The following is a 24,665-nucleotide window of genomic DNA, read 5'->3' as shown; positions in this document are numbered from 1 at the left end:
TTCCAGAAGCACAGCAGCAACTTGACCATATTACACATAGGGTATAGACCAGGGGTCCTCAAACTTTTTAACCAGGGGGCCGGCGCGCGGATGCAGTGGCAGGCAGTCACCTGCGGCTGCTTGGTTTCCCCCCCCCAACCCCCGGTGGGGGGGGGTGCGGGGGGGTTCTGTAAATACCAGGGACCGGATTGAGGACCCTGGGGGGCCGTACCCAGCCTGCGGGCCGTAGTTTGAGGACCCCTGGTATAGAACAGTGAAGACACTACCTGTTTGCAAATAGCATAGTCAATACTCACTTGTGCTTGTAGTCTTCAGGTACAGTTTGTCATTTACAATGATAAAACAAAGCTGTGCATCACTAGTGCCAAGATGATAATATAAATTGTAAGACTACATTCTCCTGTAGTTTGCAGATTAAAAAAAAGCTTTACTTTTAACTCCGTTTTATGTAATATATAATCTAATAGTTATGACAGTAGGATACACACAAACCCCCTTCTGTTCAGCAAAAGCTACACGTATGAAAAAATATTGGTATTATTCTAGCATCTAGAAGCCCAAGCTGTAAAACAGAACCCAGTGAGTTGTGTGACATACAAGTGCAGAGTGCACAATCTTTATCCCCACAACTTACCATCTGAACAGCTCAGGCAAGGGATGGACTTAAGGACCACATCAGTCTCACCACAGTATCAGGGTAATTTCTAGGTGTTTTTCAGACCCGCTGGTCGTTTTAAGAAGGGATTTAATAAAAAGAGCAAAGTGTCTTTGTAAATATTTAAGCAGACTCCTGTTTTAGAGGAGCTCAAAGGACTAAATAGGAAAAAGCATAACTTTTTAATTTGAAAAAGGAATATAACATGTCTAATTGAATTTAGAATACAGTCTGTACTGAATGAGTGATAACTGGATATACGTATCACAATCAGAGACACAACTGTATTTACTGCAAGTAAATACATATTTACTATGCATGTTTCCAAGCTGTTTTCCGATATTCACTGCTCATAGCCAATTGAAATTTTGACCAGTTGCAGTAAGAACTTGTCTAAGCAAGGGAAAAAACAAATACCGAAGGACCACTTTCTACCCAGAATGACAAACTGAACAGTTTACTCATTAAACAAGCCCTTCTGATTTTTACACGAGAATACTGGACAAGGCAAAGTTTCCTCCTGTTTTGTAATTTCAGGACTGGCTTTTCACTTAAATAGCACAAATTTCATACTACAAGAGCCTTACCAAAAATCCAGACAACCCCTCAGATTTGAAAACGGTGTGCTTTGCATGTTTAAACATGAAATGTTCAGAAGACTGCATCTTCAAGTAAGTGTTCTCTGGCTGTAGCCATCACCGGTTGTGACAGATTCTTTACATTTGCACCTGAATATATTTCTCAAAAAAATCTTACCGATACAAACTTCTCGCTGCAATTATTTCCTGACTGCAGTCTGCATACTCTGAAATTCACTACCTTTCATGTAATTCAATTAGCTCTTCTGCGGGAAAAGGCAGAGAAGAGAAGGCAACTGTACAGAAGGAAACAAAACCAAGAACACTGACTGCAGCACATTAACCAGTTCTTATCGCAGGAAGGCCAAGTCCTGACTTCTTTGGAAAACAGTAAACTACACAGATAAAAGGTCTTGGCTATGAAAAGACAGTTCATCTTTCCTAGCTGTTGCTTCAGTTGATATGAGGTACCATGCAAGTAGCTCACTTTTCAGACTGATTAGTGGCATCCAGTCAGTGACATAATAAGGTTTTGCATAAGTGATAAAATAAATGCAATAATAAATATGATAAACATGATAAAATAAAAACTCTGATGGCATTACTGCATTACCAGAAAGTGCTCACGGCAACTTCCAGTGGAGTGGGGATGTCACCTCTCATCATGGCTTCCTATCCGTTCAACCAGTCATTGAAGAAAAAAAAAAAAACAAAACCCCCAAAACTCAAGCCCACCCAAACTACTCACTGTCTTCTTCCAGTTGTATCTCATACAGAGTGCCCTCAAGCTTCGGCATTGTTTTCCCTCTTCCTTTTCAGCTCTTTTGCCATGATCTCTGCACAGCAGCCACCATTCCCCAACAAAATTCAAGAAGTAATGGACTGCCAGACTGAGGAAGAAAACTGTGAAGAGCAGTATGACTCCGAAAACTGCACTTGCAGCTCAAAGTGTGCATCATCAACAGCAGAACCCAACTCAGGTTTAATTCAATTTAAATACTGCAATTGCTATGGCATGCTAGCATTTCGTACTTCCCTTTGTCTCAGTCTTCAAACAGTAGATGTCATCATGTCACTTTTCATCTCTATTTTTTCCCACCATTTCCCCTTATGTTTGTATTTATTATCAGACTAAATCTATAAAAAAGACTAGCTGCATAATTAAGATCTATGTCTAAAAAGCTCTCTGGATTTTACGAGACACTTAAGAATTATTTTTAAATTACAATCAGAGATATGATTATAATATGCATTAATTGGACTGACACTTTTGAAGCTGTGGTATTACAAATTGGAACTGGCCAAAATGCTCAAACACCTACCAAGGACTCCAGGCAAGCATCAATGAAAACCTATGCAAGCTGAAGCAAAATTTTTCTTTGCAGCTAAAGTTAATTTTGTATCATCTATGCAATCCTGCTAACAGGCTTCCAACAACAGGACAGTCATTCAGAACAGTGTCCTTGTTTTCAGTGAGGTCAGATGGAGCAGTTCAGCAGTGCTCTCCCAAAATACCTCATTTACAAGCCTATTTGCTACGATGAGCCATGCTAGCACAACCGTAACACTGACTTGCTGAACTGCACCTTTCACATCAACATATACTTGAAGAGTATCTTACAACCCTGCTTTTGTGGAAGAACAGTTAAAAAAATAACCACTAAGAGCAGCTAGGTTTTCTTCAATGTAAGAGGCAAATCCTACATCCTTCCTATGTAAAAAGTTTAATGTTCTAGATCTGTTGGCCCCACAAATGAAAACAAAGCCCCTATACGTGGCATACCACGTCATAGTATAAACTACAGCATATCCCAAAATACAAGTGAACTCGGTCCTGAAAGTCTTCTAGCTGTTATTAGCAGAGTTATATATGTGAATGAGCAGATTTGTCTAAAAGGCTCATTTATCTCTGTAAATTGCCCACACACACACCCAAAATGGCAGGAAATTACCATTGCTCCTTTTGCTCCCTGGCCAGCCCGACCGTTCTGCTTCTGGACAGCAACTGGTATCAAGGCCAGTGGCCTGACAACTTTTCTAATCCATGTGCCTACATACTATTTTTGCAAAATACTTTTTACGCTTTAACAAACTGCATATAAAAATAAAAAATTTATCATTTCTTTCACAGATTCACCAGTAATTCTTAAAATACTACAGAACTGGGTTCCTAGAGTTTCACACTACTTTGATAAAGAGCACTACACGTATGTTGGCCACCAGATCGTCATTCAGGAGTCCATAGAACACTTTGGAGCCGTGGTATGGCCGGGGGTAAGTACATGACAGTATCCAGAAAACTGACACAACAAAAAGAGTAAACAATGACAGCGGCGCACAAATACTAAGGAAGCTTTTCTTAGATGACACTTCTGGCAGCAGAAGTCAGAATTTTCCCTATGCAGAACAAAGTTGTGAAGTACTTTAGCAGAAAGCTCTGCCTTGTGCTAATTTGCCGGTTCACACCAAAAGCACTGTGGTCCTGAAATGTTTGTAAATTGCATGCAAATACTGAAAAAAAATTAAGAAAGGGAACTCAGGAAGAAGTGTCCAGCTTCTTCCATGTTTCAAGTCAGTCACTGCTGGGAAGTAAACAATAAATAAATAAAAGAACAGTTAAATATGCTTCTTTTAAAGAACAGGCTGGGAAAGTTCCATTGCTGTATGGAAAACAGTACTTGCAAACAGTTCTTCAGTCTTTGTTTCTCCCTGCTCTTAAAAACAGAGTTTTAGGTGGAGGGAAGAGAGGGTCAACTGATAAAGATGTGAAAATTGGGATTTCAAAATTTTCAGATCCACATTTATTGAAAAAGCTCACAGAAAAAGGCAGACATTTTCAAAACAACAGAGCAAAAGAAAGCATCTGGATGGGTGAAATGGTATCTTATTTTGAAATGTCAGATCATCACTATTCACGTTAATCAGGTGTCAGAATGCAGACTGCAAAACTTTCCAAGAAAATCAAGAGGTTGGACAAATTGGACCGGTGATTCATTAGCTGTCAGCCTTCCCAGAGCAGGTAGCCAGCATTAAATTATGAAAAGCACAAGAGTTAAAAACAGTAACACAAATCTGAAGAGAAGCAAAAGGGCAGTTAGTTTCTTTGGCATCAGTTCATTTTGCTCACGAACAGCCAATTTATATTCCATTGATAAGATGTTTACAAAGATCTGGTAAACAATTTCCATATTATGCTGCTGTTTTGTGGTTTTTTTCTTGGTTTTTTTTTTTTTTTTTTTTTTAAGTTTATACTAGTATCAAGAGACAAGTGTTGAGTTGGTAAATAACAATTTTTTTAATATTTCCTTTGCATAAAAAGAATTTTAACCAAAAAAATAAAAATCTGTTCTTGAAAAACCTCTGCTGAAGCCTCAACCTGCTTCATGCTAGCGATAACAAACCGTAACATTCATGATTATAAACCAGAACATTACTTTTTACATATCGCTAAACCTCATTTGCTGTTCTGACTGTATGGTTCACATTTAAACACTGCCTACCATGGGCTGTCAGAGGACTAAGAGTATACAGCAGTGTGCAGCAAATACATATCCCATAAACCTAAAACTAAAAATAAGCTGTTTGAATTTTTTTTTCATATATAAAACCAGAACACATAATAATTCTTTCCTTATTACATTTTTATGTCACAGCCTTCTGTGTTTTTCATTGTATAAAAAAAATCCCAACTCTGCATAACAAAAACCTGATGAATTTCTGTGGAACTTACCTTGTTTCTACCTTATGGATATGTGTTAACCATTTTAGGCACTGGCTTTATCTCAATATCTGGAATCAAATCAAGAACAATTCAACCTCAAAGACAAAAAAGTTTTGGAAATTGGCGCTGGAACAGGCTTGGTTTCCATTGTGGCCTGTATCTTAGGTTAGTGAAGTTGTATTTCCTTTTGGATTTCTTGTAAAAGATGATACAGATCTGCTGCTGTCACTTTAAGGCAATGAAGCAACAGCTCAAGTATTTTGTTTGTCACTGCTTTTTTAAAATGAAAATTATTGTAAAATATGGTTTTATTAATAAAGTAACTACACTAGTTATTGGTGAGGGGGAAGCTGGGCATGTAGATAAAGTTTTTTTATATAAATGTTCAACTACGTATCTATGAATCAAAACAAATTTGTGTTTTATTTAGGAGCTTACGTTACAGCTACTGATTTGCCTGAAGTTCTTGAAAATCTCTCATATAATATTTCAAGAAATACACAAAACATGAATATGCACAAACCTGAAGTAAGAAAACTGGTATGGGGAGAAGGCCTCAATGAAGACTTTCCTGCATCAACTTACCATTATGATTTCCTACTGGCAAGTGACGTTGTATACCATCATACTGCTTTGGACCCCCTGCTAGCAACAATGGTGTATTTTTGTAAGCCAGGAACAGTATTACTATGGGCAAATAAATTCAGATTCAGTACAGACTATGAGTTTTTGGAAAAAATTTGCAGTATATTTAACACAACCATTCTAGCAGAATTTCCAGAATCAAATGTCAAGCTCCTTAAAGCCACAGTAAGAGAGAATTAAAGAGAAAAACTACTACTTTTTGATTTAGTGGCAGCACCTTACAGTTTGGAATGCTTTGCAGCATTACCATGCACCTTCTGTGCATTTATGTTTGTAAAAGTTGCAGTTGTATCCAAGTTTTTCATTACAAGTTATGAAAAAATTGACAAGATATCATACAGCAGTTTGTCCCTGGCTGACACACATGACCTGTTCAAACAGACTAGTATCACTCCGCTTAAGGAACAACGTTAGTAGCAATAGTTAGTAAAAAGGCTTTAACAGAAAGCATTGATCTTCTGTGCTGCACTGAACTTCTGTTGTTTGTAAGGTGGTGTTTTGCCTTTTTTTTTTTCCAGCAAGCTTCATTTATGTACTCTTTCAGAAACCAATACAATTTTTAGCTTCATTATTTGTTTTTATTAATTATAAAATTATATTTTAAAGTATCACAGTGCACATGGTGTTTTTTGATCTTCAACTTTGCACATTTATTCTGCTGTGGTTTACATTTTTAACCGTATTAAACATATATGTATAGCTTTACAATACCTGACCAAGATTTAACTGTCTGGCACTTTTATACATGTATCAGCCTGTCCTGATACTCAACTTCACATGGGGTTTTGAGTTTGCCTGAAATCACTCCAAAATGAAGTTTTAGGAGAGCACCTATGCATCAGCAATTCCGAGCTACACATTGTTACAATTTGAGAGGTTGAATTTTTCTTAAAAAAAATTAAATGTAAACTCTTGCAAACAATACAGGTAATGATGTTCCATTGCTTTAATCTAATAAATAAAATTTTTGCTACTCTTGAAGTAGCTTTAAGGCCTTCATACAATTGAAATGAAGATCAAACATGTTAAAATTTGTTTTACTGTAAAAAATACAGAGCTTTTACAGGTTTGCAGTTAAAAGTAATCATTAAGAACCTAACATGCATGCAGTAAGCCTGTTCAGCCTAATTCCAAATCCTTGGTGTTGGCAGTTCTGGCACATCCATTGCCAGCAATGGGATGCACAATAAGGAAACTCCCTGATGACAAGTTAGGTTAACAGGTATTAAGCTGTACCGAAGTGCCTTTACTGATAAATACAAACAATTTAATAATCAACATTCAGTAATGAAAACATGCGTTCCAATAAAAAGTCAACTTAAATTTTTCATATCCTGCCCCATATAAAATCACTTACAAGTTTACAATCGTTGGTTTTCTAGAATACACAGTAATCAGGTGGATACATGACAGGAAGCCAATTTTCAGTGAAAGTTGCACAATGAGTCCATCCAAGTAACTTCATTAGCTGAAGAGAAAAAGTGAACTTTTTTAAAAAGAAGCTCTAGGGTCTTACTCTTTTTAAGATCTAAATCCTTCCAACAAACACTGCATTGATATCAACATCTTAAAGATGTCTACTATCAGAAAGATAACAGATCGGAGAACTAGTGATCTTTGAATTACTTTGTCCTTCCTGAAAGAGGAAAAAGAACATCATCCTACATGATCTACAGTCTTTCAACTCAATGCACTAAAATTCTGTCCCAGGAGTTACATTAATTCCCATTAATAACAGTGGTTAAACAGCAACATAATGGGATTTTAAATATGCAGAAAATCTTTGGCTAAGTTGTCTCTACTTTCTTTATGTGCCAAACTAAGTTCCAGAAAGTAAATCTGCTAAAAATGAGTTACTCACAAACTAGCTATTGTAGAAAAAGAAAGAACAAGTCACTACTAAAAAAGGAGGCCAAGCTACAAAAATCTGGGTCAAGTTAAAATGTTAAGTTTAGTGAGCTCTAAAGTATCAAGAATTCAAGAAGACTTTTTTATATGTTACTTTTAAAAGCTTACTTAGCATGAACATAGACCATTACTTTACCAAGTACACGTTACCTGGATGCAGTTTTTCAAGTTGTCCTTCGTTGGCTTCTCTTCTGCAAGTTTTGTGGCAAACTTGAGACCTCTCCCATACATTTTATTTACCAATGCATGCTTATAGGCAAAAGTCAAAACCTACAATGTGAAAACAAAACCAAATTAGATATTTTAGTTTTACAAGGCTTAACAAGCAATAGCAGATTCTGATCAGGTAGCAGAAGTGATTTAAACTAAGTAAAACATTTACACAAGATAGCCTGCATTTTTCTTCGCAGTAAAACAGATGATTCACAGTAGTAGTTACAAACATGAACTTCCTAGAGACTATTTCTGACTTCACAAATATATTTGACTTCAGAACATCTTATGTAACACAGAAGTCACTATTCTAATTTTTTTATTCATCACATTTCTAGCTTCTTTGGATTTTCATTTTCTAGAGGCAACTGTATGTTATTAAGACCAAAATTTTATTTTAAAAAACAAAAATCAAGAACCAGGCAGGTATATCTTTGACCCACAGAAACAAAGACCCAATTGAGAGTTTTGATTCCTAGGAAGTCACAAACTTATTGCAGGAACAAGTACGAACACACATAGCAAATGATATATATATGCACACACACAGAGAGAAATGCACATAATTATAAACAAGCAATGAAGACAGGTAAGCATGAAGACAAGACTCAAGGTTTGGGTAAGCCTCTCACTATTGGTAATTTACTAAGAAGAGATTATAGAAAAAGCTTCCTCCTGATAATACTAAATCTAAAGAGACAGCTTACAATACTTGTCAATGCTGTAACTAACATGCACAAATGATTCTACTGAAGAGCTAATGCAAAATAAATCAGGTTCTTAACACCTGACAGAGTTCAGGCTATTCACAGTTCGTACCATTTCACCAGTCACAGGCACTAAGAATTAGTGAAATAGGAGATGTTTCATATATTCCCTTTGGAACACTCATAGTAAATAGCTTTAACTTTCTTTCCTGAAGAGTGACGTATCAGCAAAGTTGGTGAATATGGTGGTGTTTCTGTTGTTGGTGAAGTTTATGAAATCTTGTATTAAAGAGTTTGCTATTCATTTTCCTCACACATTGAACTATTTTTCCCTTCCTCTGACTCCTCCAACAAAAGTCACATTTTCCCTCACTTAAAATACCCCACTAAAAGAAGCTAACAAAACCACTTCAAGGATGCTCAGAAATATTTTGCATTACAGCAAAAAAATTTTAAAATATTTCTTAAGAATATAAATATTAAAGAATCCAAAATCTGAATCCTGCAAGAACTGAAGAACCTGCCTAATTTTAACATTCAATGGAAGTGTTCAGGCAGCTAAACACATGCACAAATCTTTGCAGGATCAATACTTGAAAGACTGAGCTAAAAAAACGAAGTAACAAGCTTAATTATCAAGCAAGTAAAGGTAAGTAATTTTGAAGCTCTGAAGTATATGTCGAGCACAGTTGCTCATTCTTCTGTCTTCAGATACTTATTTTGTTGAGTTGAAGTATTCACTTAACCTGTGGTATATTAAGACACATACATATATGCAACAATGAGCATACAGCACCATTCACATGTAGATTTTCCAAATATTGCTATTGGAAAAATACTTTGCATGCTGCATTCTCAATCCAATTATTTTGGATATTCTCCTAAAGCAGAAGACATTAGCAAACACTTCTGAATAACTGCTCAGCGGATCCATTAGCAGATTTAGTTTGTTAAACTTAAAAAAAAAAAAAAAATCCCTTCTGTAAAAGATGATAGAAACCACAAAACAAAACCAAACCAAAATAAATCTCAAATGAAAAATGCATTGGAGCTCTCAGCAAATAACATATTGGAGGCTAACCAGAAATAATGTCACTGCTCTATTAAGAAAGCTCTTACCTGACCCTGCAAGTTTTGAATGGTTATTGAACATCACTGATAAAGGCAGGAGGAAAGCCACTTGACAGCATTTCTTTCGTAACAGGGCTTCCTAGAGTTTTTGCGGCAAGAAAACAAAGCATTTTACGAAACACCCTTGCTCTGGCCAAATAAAAGTTTGGGTATTTCTATATGAGAAAGAAGTTCTCTGCTGGACCAAAAGGTTGAAATCAATGCTCCAAGAGCTCTTGATAAAAGACAATAATTTCTGTCTTAGTGCTTGGAAAAAAAACCCAATAAACTGTATACAAGTTTAGTAAAACCGTAAGAAGTTCATTTACACTTCAGAAATTAAGAATAATGCATGAGATGCTTTAAAATCAGAATAAGTTTATAAACAAAAACGTTAGATAAGAAATAATACTTTATAACTTCTACACATATTGGTCAAATTAAGCCTTACAATTAAAATACAGCAAGCTTTACAAGATCACATAAGTGAAGATTATGATTCCTTGATATGTGTAAACAAATGTAAACTGGAGTGCTATTAAGATATAACAGAAAACAGTTGCTATGTGAATGTATAACAACAGCAAATAAATCCATTTGTAGTATTTAAAAGCAGTTGCTACATGAAAGAATAGGAACAAATTTGAGAGGATTCGATACTATTTCATAATGTCAATAATTAAGGCTAGCTTTTACAGAACAAGCGATACGGCCCAGAAATTCAAAGAGCAAAAAACAAAGGGCAATAAGAAAAGGCGACGTGTACCGCTAGGACACTGGGCAGGAGGGAAAAAAAAAAATAAAAAAAAAAATCACTGTTAGATACAGCTGTTAGCTTGGGGAATAAAGCTATATTAAGTGTGCTAAAAGCCAGACCCATAAAAGTGTTTGGATGTCCATCTCCTAATTAGCTACCTAACTTGCCATTGCCTACATAAAGATGCATATTTAGGACAGTAAAATGCTGGAACAATCTATCCCAAGACATTTGCAGGGCTAAACATTCTTCAAGAAAAGAACTTTTTGAACCCAGCAACACTAAACTACCTAATAAAAAGTTTTTCTAGTATCCTAATACTGTTACTTATGAAAACAGACCTGTCTAATCAGTTACTTCATTATTTACACAGTTGTTTAAAATATATCTACATTTACAGATAATTGAAATACTAGGTGAAATGATATAATCTATAGATAACACACTCCAACTACTTCAAAGAATCCTGAAGTTGTAACGTTTATAATTACCAACGGACATGTTTTTTCAAGTTCATATATATGTCTATAGCTAAGAAACATTAGTTTATTACTATGTTGACATGCCTCTGCTCTATCAACTGGGCTATTACAAATAAAAGCAATACTCATGCAAAAAAATTTGACTCACCATTTTTTCAAGAGAGGGAGGGGAGTTAAGGGAATCAAGTATCCAGCAACAAGTTTTTGGCAGTGACTGAATACAATCAGCTGGAAGAGACAGCTGCATCTGACAGTGCAGACAGCAATATGAAAAACAATCCAGGCTAAAGACGTTTAAGAGACAAGATGGAAAGGTCTGGGCCTTTTATTTGTTTTCAAACTTATTTTTAAATGTGCAATTTTGCTTTTCCCCAACAGCTAATTTAAAGATTGAAGGGCACGAAACTCTACAGATGGGTCATTCCTAGTAACAAACCAGCAACATCCTACTACTCTCCTGTAGCAGTTGTTTAAAACCGGGGATTTTGACCTACAAATTTTAAGGTTATGTTCTAGGCAAAAGAAAAATTGCACAGCTCATATTACTAAAAACCCTGAAGCACTACCACAAATGTTTTGGGATAAACAAATACGTGCTGCATAGAGGTGTCTCAGCTGACATTTCTTTAAAACACTTGTGGGTACACAGGGAACATAAATATTTGTTTTCATATTTCATTTAAAATAAACCTTCAGAGTTTATTCTACTATCAAAAGTCAGCACCAGCTTCCCTACATACTTGCTATGATGTGGGGACAAGCATGATATTTCAGTGGAAAACAGACAATTCAAAGGAAGTAACGAATGCCCTGGGGCAACACAGGTGCTGCACCTGCAGAGGTGGAACAAGTGATAGTACTTGGTTTACTGGAAGGTGAGCGGAAATGTGCAGAAACACGGTAACATTCCCGATTCATCTTTAAAAACAATGTAGAAAAACCACATCTGTCTGTTTTCAAAAAATTTACTTAGCCTTTCCACTGACATCTGGATGAACTTTGACTTACAGGAAGCTTAGATGTAAAATCACCTAGAACAATGTTTCTATCTAAAGCCACATATATACTTGAACAATTAGTGCAGTTTATTTCCATTCTCTCTCACCCAGTTGTTCCAGCTTTCAAGTGCCCACAGCACAAGTGCCCACAGCACAAAGCCATGTTCTCAAGTGCCCACAGCACAAAGCCATGTTCACGTGCATGAAGAGCTCCACATTTTCATTTCCAGTGTAGTCCTTTAGAATAAGCTGGCTGCTTCTTGAGGACTCTCATTTGAAGGACATTCACACAAGATCTATCCCTGATCCTACATCACTACCCTTCCTCCTTCCAAACCTCTTCTCAGAAGGCAAGTGAGTCATGCAAGGTTAGGTGACAGAGCCAAGTCACAACACTTCATTTCATCAGTGTGGCCTAAGTCCAGAGCAGCATCACAGAAAGGCTATTAAAGCTGTTATTTCTTGTTTTCTACCTAGGTGAATTTTACCAAGCACAAGTCAGCTGGACTGAAGAGCATTATCAATGCTTTTGCCCTTACCCTAGCAAAACTAATTTGTTCTTAGACAGAATCTCTTTTGAAGCCTTAAACACTACTTCACAAAATCAAGTCCTCAACATTGTTCCTAAACTCCCCACCTCAAGGGAAGTGAGCTACATGAAAAGTATGGCTCCCCTTAAACAGGCAAGACTCCAGATTTTCCTCTTACAGTCCGTAAAATAGAATTAATTGCATTAAGCTATTCAATTGTTTTTTTAAATAACAAAATATTCCAGAAAGCACAACAGCATACTGCATGCAACACCAAGGTGGAGATTTATACAACTGTTTCTTCCAAATAGACAGAAGCTACTGCAAAGAAGACCACCAAAGGCCACTGCAGGTACATTCTATTAGCCCATCTCTAGGGCAGAAGATGTTTACATTTATTTAAACAGGAAGCTGAGAGAACTCGAAGAACAATCCCACTTACAGAACTTGTAATCCATTGTGAATCAAAATGAATGACTACTGAGTGGACAGTTTAACATGAGATGCCGTTTGGCAGAGTTGGGTGGAATGAAGGAACTGTGAAGTATTAAGTTAATTTTTGAAGAAAAGTTACAGCCCATGACACACCATGTACAGCCATTCTCAGTTTAGAACAAAGACAGTAGGAATATAACTAACTTTTTCTCTTATACTTTTTTTGTGCCTGGCCATATGATAATTATGTAGCCTTAGTATTAAAAGCAACCCTTAAAAAAGCTAAATAAAGCATAATTGGATCATATGTTTACGATTTTGAATGACTAAGAGCGTATGCCATCATTACCTGGAATCTTTAATGCTAACAACTGAAACAGCTGGTCTGAACAGTGTAATTGCTAACTACAGGCACTTTCTGGGAAAACTACTGGATGGACATGACACCTGTTAGTAAAGCAAATGAAAGAATATGAACAGCAGCCAGCATGAAACTTTTAGGAAGCAATCAAGGAAAAACAAAAACACAACTCCCTCTGCCCTAGCCCTCATCCTCTTCTCTAAGTCTGTTATCAGGGAAAATCATTATTCTACTATCTCCTTTCAAAAGTAAAATACTGAAGTCTCATCAAAGTCTGAGTGACATTACTCTTACTCCTCATCCCTTTCAAAGAGCTTCCAGAAAAACAGAAAAAGAAAACCTCAGAGTATGAAAGTGAACAATTACATGTCTCAGTTCCAATAATCATACAAAAGGTTTACGTAGCAGCACGTGTCTCTTTCCCTTCAAAGTTTTGTTTTTTTTTTTTAACCTTATCTGTATGCCCTTCTGGAATGAGAATTACTGAACATTACCACAGGAGAGATGAGAGGATAAATTCATCATGTGATCTTTACAGACATTAAATTGATAGCTAGCAAAACTAACACTACATTACCGACAAACATACATCTTCCTAGATTACAGAAAGCATGAAGAAAACCACCACAGAAGCTAGTGAGCAACATAAATTACTTGCCAAGCAGTCACTGAATCGCAAAATGCTTGAAGGCAAAAGGGAGCTCTGAGATCATTAGTTCAACACCCCCACCCCCACCATCCTTCCCCACTCGAAGTGGGGCCACCTATAGCAGGTTGCCCTGGATCACATTCAATTAAGTTTTGACTACCTCCAAGGACTGAGACTTCACCATTGCTCCAGGCAACCCACTGGAGTTTGGTCACCCTCACAATAAAAAAACCTAAACACTACCATTGCCACAAAACCAAAAAACCACACAGAAAAAAAAACCCCAATTTTTTCTTAAGAAGTCCTTGTGTTTTAGTCTGGACCCACTGCCTCTTGTCCTGTCACTGGGAAAAGCCTAGCTCCATTTTATTTACTCCCCCCATCACCTATCTATACAGACAGACAAACACTCCTTAAATTCTCTCTTCTCTGGGTTGAGTAGTCTCAGCCTCTCTTCATATGACAAGTGCTCCAGTCCCTTAATCATTTTTGTGGCCCTTGCTATACTACTTACACTAATGATCATAACTGCATTGATATAGGGCAATTTGTCCAGCAGGAAAAGAACACAGAAGATCAACTGTATGCAGGCCAGGCAAGGCTGAGTAAGTGAGGCACGTGTGGGTACCGGACAGAAAGCCCGCAGAAAAGCACAGGACAAAGATGTACCCCAGGGGTCATTAGCATGTAGCATGACATGCTCATTTTTTCCACTTTCAGAAGCCACCCATTTAAAACACTCAGAGCAATCTAGAACATTTCTGGGTGAGAAGCATCCTCAATGTACTGGTTCTAGCTAAGACAATTTTCTTCACAACAGCTCCTATAGGCTATGTTTTGGATTTGTGCTGAAACCGTGTTGATAATGCAGAGGTGTTTTCATTATTGCTGAGCAGCGCTTACACAGAGTCCAAGGCCTTTTCTGCCTCTCACCCCACCAGCGAGCAGGCTGGGGGGGGGCACAAGTTGGGAGGGGACAGAGCCAGGACAGCTGGCCCCAACTGACCAAAGGCATCTCTTATACCGTATGATGTCATGCTCAGCAATAAAATAAATGGGAAAGAAGGAAGGGGAGACATTCAGAGTGATGGTGCTTGTCTACCCAAGTAACTTCTGTGTGATGGAGCCCGGCTTTCCTGGAGATGGCTGAACACCTGCCTGCCAATGGGAAATAGTGAATTAATTCCTTGTTTTGCTTTGCTTGTGCATATAGGTTTTGCTTTCCCTATTAAACTGTCTTTATCTTAACCCACAAGCTGTCTCACTTTTTCCAGTTCTCTCCCCATCCCACTACAGAGCGAGCAAGTGGCTGTGTATAGCTCATGACGGTCTGTTTAGATTGCAGTTTGACTAGTAAAACCAAGAGGGAAAAGCAGACAAACACACTGTATAAACAAGATGGAAGTTATTTCCATATGAAATGCTACATAAATAAATCTAAGAAATTTTGTTGGCCATTCAGTATCAATGTAACCATACAGAAGCATCAATTTTCAGAGCAAAATCTGAATATCCACTTAGACATATCCATGGTCAAAGCAGTCACAGACAGGTTCAATCCCTAATCTGCAATTCAAATCAGTTAGTCATTCCAGGCCCACACAGCTCAAGAGTGCCAGGAATCACTATCTGTATTGAAAAAAAACCTGTAACAGTGATAAACTCCCAATAAAATGTGTATATTGGCAGTTTTTCCACTGAAATCATTCTCATCAGCTTTAAAAACCAAGAGACAGAAATAAACCAGGGGTCACTACACTGGAATGTGGTACTGTATTTACAAACAGACAACAAGAAAATCATGTGCCAGACAAAGTCAGCTACCACAGTATAGTTAATCAGTTAAAGATTAGAAGAGGTATGCTGAAAAGATGTAGGTGTACAAGAATATATACATTAAAAGAAGTGAGGGTAACCACCATCAACCCTCCTTTTCAAGCCTCCAGCTAAAGCACAAGTTCTTACTGGGAAGATTATTTACTATCAAGGCAATTAAGAATTTTTTCTTTTAGTTTCAAAGTTTTTCTTGTGTAATTATCTGAAGTGCTTTGGCAATTTAACTGAATTATGAACAAATACATTGGTCACTTTATCTTCCACTAGAACACAGCCATATGCAAGAGTTAAGTACAGCAACTAATTAATACTCAGTAACTCAACAGTTAAAACATACAAAGCCATAAACTCTGTAAATTAAAAGCTATGAAACTCATCACCTATAATTGATTTTTTTTTCCCTTCTGGAATAGTTGTCTTGAATGAAGCAGACAAAAACTTAAATGTCAGGATTAGGAACCTTGAAATGAAAGGGAAATCTGTGCCAATAAATATATGTGTAACTATTTCCAGGGGTTTCTTCCTTTACCTCTACAGACATTACTGACAGCAAAACACAAAACTTCTTCTGTCCATAGTGTAGAAGAGGCTACAGAATGCAGGGCTGACAGAGTAGGGATGCTGCACACTTCTGTGTGTGTACAGCTAGAACAGTGCAGAGAATCAAAAACGTTCCCTGAAAGGTACAGAAAGAAGCAATTCAATAAAGCAAGCTGTGTTTTCAAGGAAACCTGGTAGCATTCTACATCCTTCCCTTAACCTCTACATTCACAGGCACAGAAATGGGCTTACCACGGATTTGACAGGCTTGGCAGAACCTCTGTGGAAAAAGGTTATTAAGGAAGCACAACATATGGGGAAAGCATGAAAAAGTAGAAGGGAGGAATGTATGAGGCTGTGCACACAAAGGCAGTGCATAATTCCAGGAGAATCTATCAAAAAACCCTATATGCAAAAGAAAAAAAATATCCGCTCTGCTCTCTTACCTTGCTGTCAAAAAGATCAGTCCATTTTGTTGTTTCCCAGAATGTCTCTGTCAAAGCTTCCGAGCAGCTCTCATGATCCTCATCTTTGCTTTCTGCATCACTGGAAGCAGCCCCTTCTTGGGCCTGCAGATGGAGAAGTTGGTCAGCCAGCGCACTTCCTTTTCGACAAAGTGCATCCACTAGAGTAGTCTTCTGTTTTTCCATTTCACTAAAAAAAAAAAAAAAACCAACATGAAAAATACTAAAAACTTTTTGCAGATACCTCATTAAGAACAGAAACAGTGCTTTACTGAGTTTAAGCTAAAACTTAAACTTTAGTTTAAGCTAAAAAGTTTACAGCAGTTACACACAAAATGAAAATAAGCACAAAGATTATTTTTCAAGCATGGCTATTTACTATAAATTAAACTAATTTAAAAAAGTTACCTAAAGACACTATGCATTAAACAAGTTTGATCATTCTTCTAAGTCTGAAATGCCTTTGATGTCTTAAGGCAAGGGCAACTCAGGATTCTAAAACTGAGTAAGCTAGCATCCAGAAATACAGCTTTATTATTCCTGGCATTAGAAACAGAGAGTCAAATCCACCACTAACATAAGCAGATACAATTCTGCTGACTTCAAAGGAACTGCACTCATTTAAAGCACCATTCAATCTGGTGTTCAATTCCAGACGTTAGATTCAACCACATGACCTAACAGGTCAACTTACCAAGAAATGTTTAGAATAAAGTTCATTATGTCATAGCTTTGCTTTCACATCAACAATTCAAGAATTATACAGAAATATTCACGATAGCTAGAACAGACTAGTTTTACAATTGAAATGCAATATTTTATCTAAAATAATAAAAAAATACGCATCACCCATTTTAAGGGCCTAATCTTCAAATGTGCTGCTCTATTTGGGACTACAACAGCACCATGCCACACAACACGAAATCTACTGGTTATTCTCCCAACTAAGGTGTCGCCTTCAAAACACTGTCTTCCTAAGGATATATGCTGGTAATTCAGAGGAACAATCTAAAACTAAAGAAAAACAACAGGTCTCAAAAATACTTTGAAGCACAAGAATGGTCCTCACATTTTTCAGAAATGAAACCTTTTACAAGCAGTGGCTTAGACTAGGCAGGTAACACTCAAACACCTCTACATCGATATTCTAATGGTCCCTCTGATCAGAGATTAAGCTGGATACAAAAACTTAATTCCCCATTTTTCTGACACATCTAAATCCTGAAAGCGCACTTGTTTATTTTATTTAACATTGCTAAGTAAAAATTTGCAAGTTTGAGTGTTCCTGCATTCTGGAGATATGAGAACAAAATAATTTTGTAGTCAAGTTTGACATTACCTTTGCCCCCCCAAATGACACAAGTTATTAAAAAAGTTTATAGCCATTCCATTTCTTATAAGCAGAGACAAAGTACATAACTACAGAAATAGGATGCAAGAAAATTATTTACTGGGTAGGTACTTTTTTATAGTAGTTGCATCAGGCCTGGGATCAGTCTTCATGGCAAAATATACTGCTAATGCTGTCTGATCAATATGAGAGATTACAATATTTGCAGCTTCAACAATTTCATCAAGTCTTTTCATTCGTTCCTAAAAGAAGAACAGAAAAGGTGTTTAGCACAATGAAATCACTCTACTTGACTGCTGGCCCTAACACTAGGATAATTGCAAAGGTACGCAGAAATAACATCAGGTAATTCAACATGTTCTTTTCTCCACTTTCTCCAATTTTTGATTAAAAAAGCTGGATAAATGCAGGAAATCTTGATAATGCAGATATGTAGTCCATTTCACCGAAAACACTGAGAAATATGAGGTGGGTATATGCAAAATGCAGAGTTTACAGAAAGAAAACCACCTTTCAGTACAAATTAACCCTCTTGAATAACTGTTACCACTTTTTTTAATTTCAGAAATAAATATAAAATCAGAAAAACATCCAAGCTGACATATACACAAAGCTGTTTATCTTCAAGATAAACAAAGCAAACTTTTCTGTTCACAGTTCTCATTTTTGAGGACAACTATGGTGGATTTAGCTGTTGTTTCAAGGGGACCCTCAGTTGTCTGAGCAATTCTGCTAGAACAAATTACCAATCCACTAGAGGAGCAGAATAGGATGTGCGCTTGTCTCAGTAACCACCATTTAGAATACTATTGTTGCAGCCTAAACCAGTAAGGAAACTTACAATGTATTCAACTTAACAAGGAATAAATGATCAACAAATATTCTATAGGTAGGCATACTTACATTCTGCTGTGGGATTAAGTAAAACACAGTCAGTTAAGAAGGCAGTTGTCAATCTAATTCAGAATTTCTGCTTTATAGTACTGAGTACAGCTACAGCAGTCACTTCAAGACCAAACATGTATGAAGAAAGATTCAGTTGTATAGGCTACACAGATGCATTGAGACAAATCTAATTTAAAGTGTGTTAAATAACCTTTTCAGAATCCAGCTGATGAAGTCTCGCAACATACAATGGAAGATGGTTAGGAAATGCTTCTTTCAACTCATTATACATGTCAGTGGTATCCAGCCTAGAAGAGAGGAGGTCATAGCATGAAATAGCAGATTCTGCATAGGTTTTTTGTACAGCTGCTTCAGGCTTGTGTAGTCATGACAGCAAACATACTTGGTCATCCACTGTATTTTTAGATCTCTTAAAGCTTCAGCAAATTCTTCTTTTACATCTTTTTCTTTTTCCTGTTCTCTTTCTTTCTCTTTGCTGCCATTTTTGCTCTTTGACAGTGATGGTATCAGGTGATAGTGAACAGTAAGGACATCCTGGAGGTGGGAAAAAAAAGACACATACTGAGAGGGATACAGTATGCTTTTTTCAATGCTATATAAAAGTTAAATCATAGCAAGCAGCTACTCCAAGCTACGCATAAAATGAGTAAGGATTCTGAGAGCAAAGGAATTAGTTGTTAAGAATTGCGGAACTGCTTTAACTTGTTATTTTAAGCAATACAAAGATGTAAACAGTAAAACAGCACGCTGGGCGTAAGACAAGAAAGCCTAAAATTTAGCAACTTTGATATTTTTGTATTCATAGAGTTTTACATGATATTAATCAGGAAATCAGAAGGGTGGGTTTTTTTCTTTGTTTATAAAAAAGCAAGTAACTTGGTTAAAAGTCAAAGGAAAAAAAATCAGTTAGAGAGCCCATCCTACAAATCTAGCAATAAACTAATGAATAAAGATGACTGAATTCTAAAAAAAACAGAGTAAGATAAATATGAATCATGACATAAGATAGATGTTTATTCCTCTTGAGACAGGATTTCTTGCATGTGCCTACTGATTTAGCTGACGCATTCAGTCAACTCTTTTCCAGTTTGCTGCTACAGACTTTCCTTTTTCACCTCTATGCTCAAAATAAGTAGACACAACAGCAAGATGTTTTTAAACCTGAAAAGCTAGCATAGAAATAACGCTATAGTTTGAGTTCATGCTACACTACTCAACAGTTACCATTAGAAAATGGGATACAGCTATTTAAAAGGAAAATCTTAACTGATCTTAGATCATGCTCTGAAGTCCATTTGCTAAGATGATTTACATATAAACTTGTAAATAAGCCATCATTAGATTTCAGTCATTGCTTCTAAAATATCAAAATTGCCGGGGGAGGCTATTTTATTGTTTTTTGGTTTAATGTTGCAATTTTTAAAAAAGCCTCTCCCCAAACAGTGTGGGGACATGTCCTTTTATTTTATATGTAGGATATTTCACACAGAAGATCACTTAAGTTTAAATCTTCTAGATACCATTACTGTACCACAACATTGTGCAAAATATTCTGCTGCATGCTTAACTACTGTGGCAATTTAATTATTCATACAAATTATTCAAAACTAAATTTGTGGGAATACGTTTCCTATAAACAAGGTCAGTGTTTCATAATGAAATTAAGTCTTGTGCGGAAGATGGAGTTATTTCAGGTTACTTAAACAGTGAGTAAAAATGTGACTGTTAGAAATTGCTATGCATAATCTTGAAATAATGGACTTCAACACTACACTTCTGAAACGACTCTAGAACACTGATGCAGAACAACTTTATTCAAACTGATAGTTCAAAGAGACCAGCAGCTTGCTATGGGTTACTGAAAACAATACTAGTAAGAGAATGTGACATCAATATTCCCTTAAAATAAATTTTCCAGCTACTTAATACGAAATTTCAGATGAACCACAAAACTGACATTCACATTTTTTTAAAACCCTAGCTTAACTCACTAATCGACACTGAAGTATAGCTTTCACAGGAAATATCCTGCACATGTGCATTTCAAGTATGAAGTGCATGGCCAGACAAGTACACCTCTATGCGACTCCAGCAAGACCTAGGCCAGAGCATGATGAAACAGGTCATGGAGGCAGGCACATGTAGTGGAGGATGCAGAAGTCAAGAACATGGTATGGCCCTGGCTAACATAATTAGAATGGCAGAAAGTAACAATATAGTTAAAGCAAACTGAACATTAAGAAGTTAATTCAGTAAAAAAAAATCTGAATCTGTAGTTTACAATGTTTTTTAAAAGACATCCTCTACTGAAACTAATACTTCCGTAAGAAAGAAACCTGTCTTCCTAGAAATATTCTTCTAATATTTCAGAATTTCCTTCTTGAAAGTCCTCTTTGATCTTACTTGGCAACATATGTTTGGAGTTACGGATCTAAATGGCCTCTGCATTCTCAAGCCTTGTCCATACGAGAAAGCTCTACCACTCTGGTTTAAGGTTCAAACCGAGCATAATTAGATTAACAAAACCTCACTTACGTGGATGAACTCTTTAAGAGACTAATTCTATGTATCTAAACCATCAACAGCAAAATGTCATCCTGCCACTCTCTCACCTAGGTACCTTTGGCCACATGAGATTCTGCAAGCATTACAAGCTATAACCACTGAAAGGGAAACACCGTGTTTCAGACCTGGGCACCCTCCTTTTTCAAAAGGACTTATGAAAAAAGAGGCACACTCTTCTGTACAGACATCAAACTTATTTCATGGGATCCATAAGGTCTAGGTGCTTATCACATTTAACTAAACTGTCTTAAGATGGACTGAGGCTTCTTTATTTTCTCTATTTTGTCTGTAAACAGTAGCATCATTTATAAAAACTCAGCAACCTCCTAGATAACTGAGGATGCCAGAATAACATTGTCATTGCCATTACAGAAACATTCATCGTTAAAGATTAAGGAGAAGAAAGGTAACTCTTCACAATTCAGTGCTTTAATGTCTTTTCTTATTCCAATTTCACCTCTAACTGTTCCACACTAAGGTAATTGCTACAGTGGTGTACTGGATTTGATTTTATATATGCATCTCTATAAAAAGATACAGAGTTATAGACAGAGAAAGGTAGCAAGCAAGCATATTGTCCATTGAAAAAAACAGTTTAAGGAAACTTTCAGACTAATGAGAAAGCTGCCCTTTGTTTATCCTCCAGAAAAAATTAAGCAATATTAAAAATTCTGGAAGTATACAGGATATGCACTTTGGTCAGTGTACTCTCTGCACAGTCTAGTAAGCCTCAGTTTACTTTTTACTTAGAGCTACAAACTGCATACATAAACAAGCACAATGCCCTCAAAACAGTCTCCTCTTAAAAAAGCTTAATTAACATTTAACCCAATTTTGTTTAAAAGATTTTAACTTAGATTTTTGTCCAATGATTCAACATTTGGTACTTCACGTGGAAAAGACACATGAACTATTGTTACTTATACTTTAAACCCTTCATAGCAAAACTAACCACAGGAAAAAGCTCCTTGAAGGATCACAGGCCTCATTTTCTGTTTGACAAATACCATGCACATCTGCACACACAGAAATATGAATGTGCATACGGAATTTGTATCTGCTTTAAGATGTATACAATTTGTGCAACATTGCTCATTTTTACAGCAATACTCGAAGCTGAACAAAATTTCTTGAAGTCACCTGCCAGGCTTACATAAAAATAAATCAGACATGTACTTCATCCATTTTTTGAAGGCCTCCTGATTAAACAGGGATAGTATCTTAATGCTCAAAGGTAGACATGCTTTTATGTTTGCCTCAACAATGTTATATATTAGTCTTCCACCACTACTTATCAATATCAACTACATAATGCATTTCTTGCTTTGAATTGGAGGAAAGGGTGGCAGAGTAGGAAGAAAGATGTAGAAATTTTCTATCCCTTAATTAGTTGTTACATATTGCTGTTCAAAAGCTGCATTATATAAAACAACAACAAAATTCTTACAGACCAGAAAAAGTCAGTGATCTGTTTTCATTGTAACTATGTTCAGGACAAAAACTTCAAGACAAGGGGGGGGGGGGGGGGGGGGGAATCACATTGTAACTGCACTATAAAAGTTAGGTTGTGAAAGAAGAAAGGTACATAGAACCAATTCGTTTTTCCTATGGTTGTTTAGCGCAAGCCTCCCCATTAGAAACCAAGGGCACTTCTACGGGTATTGTGGCCAAGCCACAATAGTGCACTTTCTACTTCAGTGGGAATCAGTTCAAAGGGAAAATGTCACTGAATTCTGAACTTTGTAGATATCACAGGCTCAGTAGTCAAATTTTTATTTTATCTTTAGCCCAGACACACTGCAGGAAGGCAATTAAATAAAAACCCATGCCCAAGGTTTGGTTTGGGTTTTTTAAAGATAAAATTAAATTCCCCAAAATAGCTCTTCTAGCAGAAAATTATGGATTAATCTAAGATTCTGCTGCATGTATCTAGTAACACAAAAACACCTGCTTATTCTGTCGAAAGAACTCATTGATTTTTCTGTCTAGTTGTAAAAGAATTAAGTTTATTCTTTGGAAAATTAGGCTGCTATTTCCTGGCATAACTTCGAATTGCTTTCACGCAAAATAGAGAAGATATTGAAATACGGGCTGGACGAGCAGTCAAGTAGATTGAAAGCTGCTGAATGGCCAGGCCCAATGGGTGGTGATCAGCAGCACACAGTTGGAAGCCAGTAACCAGTGGTGTACCCCAGGGGTCAGTACTGGATTGAATCCTGTTCAGCATCTTCATTATTGATCTGGATGACGGGGCAGAGTGCACCCTCAGCAAGTTTGCAGGTGACACCAGACTGGGAGGGGGAGGGGCGGCTGATACCGCAGAGGGTTGTGCTGCCATCCAGAGGTACCTTCACAGACCGCAGAAACGGGCTTTCAGGAACCTCGTGAGTGCCCAAGAGGCAATGGCCACAAACAGAAACACAGGGTATTCCTCCAGGCATAAGGAAATAATTTTGCACAGTGGGAGTGACTGAACACTGGGAACAGGTAGCCCAGAGAGGTGGTATAGTCTCCACCCTTGGGAGATACTCAAAAAACTGTCTGGGTATGGTCCTGGGAAACCAGCTTTAGGAGGCCCTGCTTGAATTGGGGGTGGGTGGTGGTGGTGGGGTGTTAGACCAGAGGATCTCCAGAGGTCCTTTCCAGCCTCACCGATTCTGTGCAAATAAAGATACTTTCAAACACCAGAAATGCCCACCCTGGATTTCTGGTAGTGTCATGAACATAGGGTGCAAGGTAATGAGTTCCCTCCCTCCTTCGACTAAAAAAAACAAATTAAAAAAAAAAACAAACTTTCCGCAGACTAGTCACCAGTATCAGAGCAAAAACCACACAAAATAAAAATGGGGCTTTGAAATGAACCCTCCTAATCCTACAAAAGTGCCTGGACTTGTCTGTAAAAAACATGAAAATTCTACACATGCATTTTTGACTGACTAGGTCATAAATGAAATATATAAACATGTTTTCCACCACAGAAAACATCTTAACCGCATGTAAACTTGTAATAAGGCAGGGTAAGTGTTTACAACTTGTAAACTAGGAAGGCCTCAGAGTTGCAGTCCCCAAAAAATATATTAATTAATGAAGATCTTATGGATCCATGCTCTGAAATACACTGTTCTATTTATTTGCTGCTAGTACACTGATGCCTCTTACGACTCATAGGTGGTAGTATGAAGAACAAGTTTTCATTCAAGCTTGAGTGGGTCTACTGCTCAACTCTGAACACAAATCTCAGTTCTAAAAACAAC

General features: G+C 37.0%; 2 protein-coding genes across 10 annotated transcripts in view; one reads left to right on the top strand and one right to left on the bottom strand.

Annotated features, from left to right (window-relative positions):
• METTL21C (methyltransferase 21C, AARS1 lysine) overlaps positions 1–6,207 on the top strand; it is a 31,873-nt gene extending 25,666 nt beyond the window's left edge. For 3 of the 7 annotated variants that reach the window (XM_080375671.1, XM_080375670.1, XM_080375672.1), the window contains exons 2-5: positions 2,053–2,181; positions 3,365–3,507; positions 5,002–5,119; positions 5,385–6,207. In XM_080375671.1, the coding sequence (XP_080231797.1) occupies positions 2,151–2,181; positions 3,365–3,507; positions 5,002–5,119; positions 5,385–5,779 (687 nt within the window). In that variant the 5' untranslated portion in view covers positions 2,053–2,150 and the 3' untranslated portion in view covers positions 5,780–6,207. Of the gene's footprint in view, positions 1–1,192; positions 1,327–2,052; positions 2,214–3,364; positions 3,508–5,001; positions 5,120–5,384 lie in introns of all 7 variants that reach the window. The other 4 variants (XM_080375666.1, XM_080375668.1, XM_080375669.1 and 1 more) reach the window with 2 other exon arrangements.
• TPP2 (tripeptidyl peptidase 2) overlaps positions 6,156–24,665 on the bottom strand; it is a 54,541-nt gene continuing 36,031 nt past the window's right edge. For 2 of the 3 annotated variants that reach the window (XM_080375649.1, XM_080375650.1), the window contains 6 exons: positions 19,229–19,380; positions 19,037–19,133; positions 18,052–18,182; positions 16,572–16,779; positions 7,658–7,777; positions 6,156–7,067 (listed from right to left, as the gene is read on the bottom strand). In XM_080375649.1, the coding sequence (XP_080231775.1) occupies positions 6,978–7,067; positions 7,658–7,777; positions 16,572–16,779; positions 18,052–18,182; positions 19,037–19,133; positions 19,229–19,380 (798 nt within the window). In that variant the 3' untranslated portion in view covers positions 6,156–6,977. Of the gene's footprint in view, positions 7,068–7,657; positions 7,778–16,571; positions 16,780–18,040; positions 18,183–19,036; positions 19,134–19,228; positions 19,381–24,665 lie in introns of those variants that run through there. The other variant, XM_080375651.1, reaches the window with a different exon arrangement.

The sequence above is a fragment of the Falco punctatus genome (assembly GCF_963210335.1).
Source record: "Falco punctatus genome assembly, chromosome: 2".
NCBI lineage: Eukaryota > Metazoa > Chordata > Aves > Falconiformes > Falconidae > Falco > Falco punctatus.
The sequence above is the reverse complement of the archived record's forward strand: the minus strand, read 5'-3'. Positions and strand labels throughout refer to the sequence as shown.